Source organism: Zea mays, chromosome 1 (assembly GCF_902167145.1).
Source record: "Zea mays cultivar B73 chromosome 1, Zm-B73-REFERENCE-NAM-5.0, whole genome shotgun sequence".
NCBI classification, from domain to species: domain Eukaryota; kingdom Viridiplantae; phylum Streptophyta; class Magnoliopsida; order Poales; family Poaceae; genus Zea; species Zea mays.
In genome coordinates this window covers 211,534,404-211,536,598 of record NC_050096.1, presented here as the reverse complement: position 1 = coordinate 211,536,598, position 2,195 = coordinate 211,534,404, and the positions used below count along the sequence as shown (strand labels likewise).

The window sequence follows — 2,195 nt, the reverse complement described above, 5'->3', positions numbered from 1 at the left end:
CTTTCCCTTCGTCCTTGTCCCTCGTGCCAAACAGCAAACGGAATTTCCTTTCGTTCTTCCCGAAGACCTTATGCGTGGCCAATTAAAAAAAACACTGCAGTGTCTTTAGACCAGCTTAGTGAGAGTGAGTTTTCGTTTGCAATTAAAAACTCAGAATTTGCATTTAAAAAGCTACCGCATAAATATAGTCAAGTCTGTATTAAAAAGAAGAGAAAAAAAAACAGAGGACCTGGTATTCAGAGACGAGAACAGAGCATACAGTCTGTATCGAGTCTTGTAATTAGTATAGTATACATCTTCTCCATAAACACAGAGGAAAACAGAAGTTGATGAGGTTGACAATTTACATGTGCTACCAACCTACCGACTAGTATAGCTAGCATCAGAGTATACATGATCATTCCTAACATTCAGGCACAGCCAGGGGATTCTTTCTTTTCTTTTCTTTTCTTTTCTTTTACACAAAATGGAAGATAAGAGAGAGCAGGGAGGCCGGAGGAACTAAGCTATCCACGAGCCACGAATCCTCTCGCCATCTTGGCTCTCCTTCTCATCTTCCACTATCCTCCTACCAGGAACTAGCTATCCAGATCCATCAAGGCGAGAACCAACCAAACCGACGAACCAGAAGAATCCGCCCATCTCGCTGGGCTTCGTTCACTTCATCTTGAGGCCTCTAAAGTCCAGCATGCCGCCCCTGAGCCCCAAGCAGCGGTGGCCGTTGCTGCTGCTGCAGCTGCACCCGGGCGCGCCCTTCTGGACGCCCAGGCTGCAGCCGAAGCAGAGCGCCCCGCCGTGGCCGTGGCCGCGGCCGCCCAGCAGAACCTCCCGCTTGACGACGGCGGCGGAGGGCTTGAGGTCCACCTCCTCCTCCTCCTCCTGCTGCTGGCACGGCGGGCTGATGCAGAGGTCGAGGTTGAGGTCGGGGCATCTGGGCGCCTTGGCGGCCGTCGCCTCGGCTTCTGCTGCTGCTGCGGCGGCGGCGCTGGGGCTGGGCTGGAACGAGACGGTGGTCACGGTCACGGCGTCGGCGGCGATGGGGCGGTGCGTGACGGGGTCGATGCCCCTGCCCAGCAGCTTCCGCCGGACGTGCGTGTTCCAGTAGTTCTTGATCTCGTTGTCCGTCCGCCCCGGGAGCCGCGCGGCGATGAGCGACCACCTGCAGAGGGCAGAGGCAATCGGACCGGACGTTCGTTCAGCTTGGTTTGGTTGGGTGGCGTCGAGGCCGACGAAGGCAAGGCAGGCAACCAACCAGCCTCTAGACTTCTAGAGGCAGGCATGTCCGCGTGCAGTGCACTACGGTACGGAGCAGAGCAGCGGCGGAGGCGTCGCGCACGTACTTGTTCCCGAGGAGGCTGTGCAGCTTGACGATGAGGTCGTCCTCGTCGGCGGTGAAGTTGCCGCGCTTCAGGTCGGGCCGGAGGTAGTTGATCCACCGCAGCCGGCAGCTCTTGCCGCACCGCAGCAGGCCCGCCGCCTTGGGCAGCGACCGCCAGCACCCTTCGCCGTGCGCGCGGATGTAGGCCACCAGGCGCTCGTCCTCCTCCTTGGTCCACGCGCCCCTGTTGGTGTGCGCCTTCTCGCAGCAGGGCGACCGCCCCATCGATCTTGATTGCTTGCTGCTTCGCGTTCGCCTTTGCTGCGTCGGAAGCGGCGGCTGTGCAGGACACGGCAGCTGAGGTAGCTCCGCGATTGCACTAGAGAAGGCAGCGACTTGGCGCGGCCCGCGTGGGTTTTATAGGCGGTTCGTTGTGGGCTATAACAAACTTTTAATAGTAAAAGGATTTTTTTATAGATCTTCTCTAATTCTCGGGTCACCAAATTATTCTTCTAATTCTTTCCGCTCTAATTCTTTGGTCACTAAATCAGCCCTTAAAGACCTATTTGATATGGCAACATTTTTTAAAACCATAATATTTTTGGCTTCAAGGTGTTTGATAACTTTATCCAAAACTTAGTATTCAAAATTATGGTATTATCAAAACTTAGTATGCCATAGTATTTTTGTGGTTTTAGAAACTTTGGTATGTACTTCTGTTTTTCACATAAACAGTGAAAACCATGCGTCGCAAACAGCATGTAGTCACCAATACATAGGAACCTATGATGTGGTTTTTGGCGAATACTACGGTTTTACTGTAATATATGAAAACCATAGTGTAACACCCCTGTGTTAAGCATGTTTATACATTTCA

At 53.2% G+C, this 2,195-nt stretch overlaps 1 protein-coding gene across 1 annotated transcript; it reads right to left on the bottom strand.

The window, feature by feature from the left end:
* Positions 1-272: 272 nt before the first annotated feature.
* LOC103643223 (myb-related protein Zm38) lies at positions 273-1,950 on the bottom strand. The gene is made up of 2 exons (XM_008666378.4): positions 1,341-1,950; positions 273-1,159 (listed from the first exon to the last, which is right to left on the bottom strand). The coding sequence occupies exons 1-2, from the start codon at positions 1,601-1,603 to the stop codon at positions 658-660; spliced, it is 765 nt and encodes a 254-aa protein (XP_008664600.1). The 5' UTR covers positions 1,604-1,950; the 3' UTR covers positions 273-657.
* Between the last annotated feature and the right edge of the window lie 245 nt (positions 1,951-2,195).

Excerpts from the sequence above, each read along its gene's own strand:
- LOC103643223 (XM_008666378.4), bottom strand. The coding sequence starts at position 1,603 with ATGGGGCGGTCGCCCTGCTGCGAGAAGGCGCACACCAACAGGGGCGCG. Across the intron at positions 1,160-1,340 it reads CACAGCCTCCTCGGGAACAA|GTGGTCGCTCATCGCCGCGC; the intron begins GTACGTGCGCGA and ends TGCCCTCTGCAG.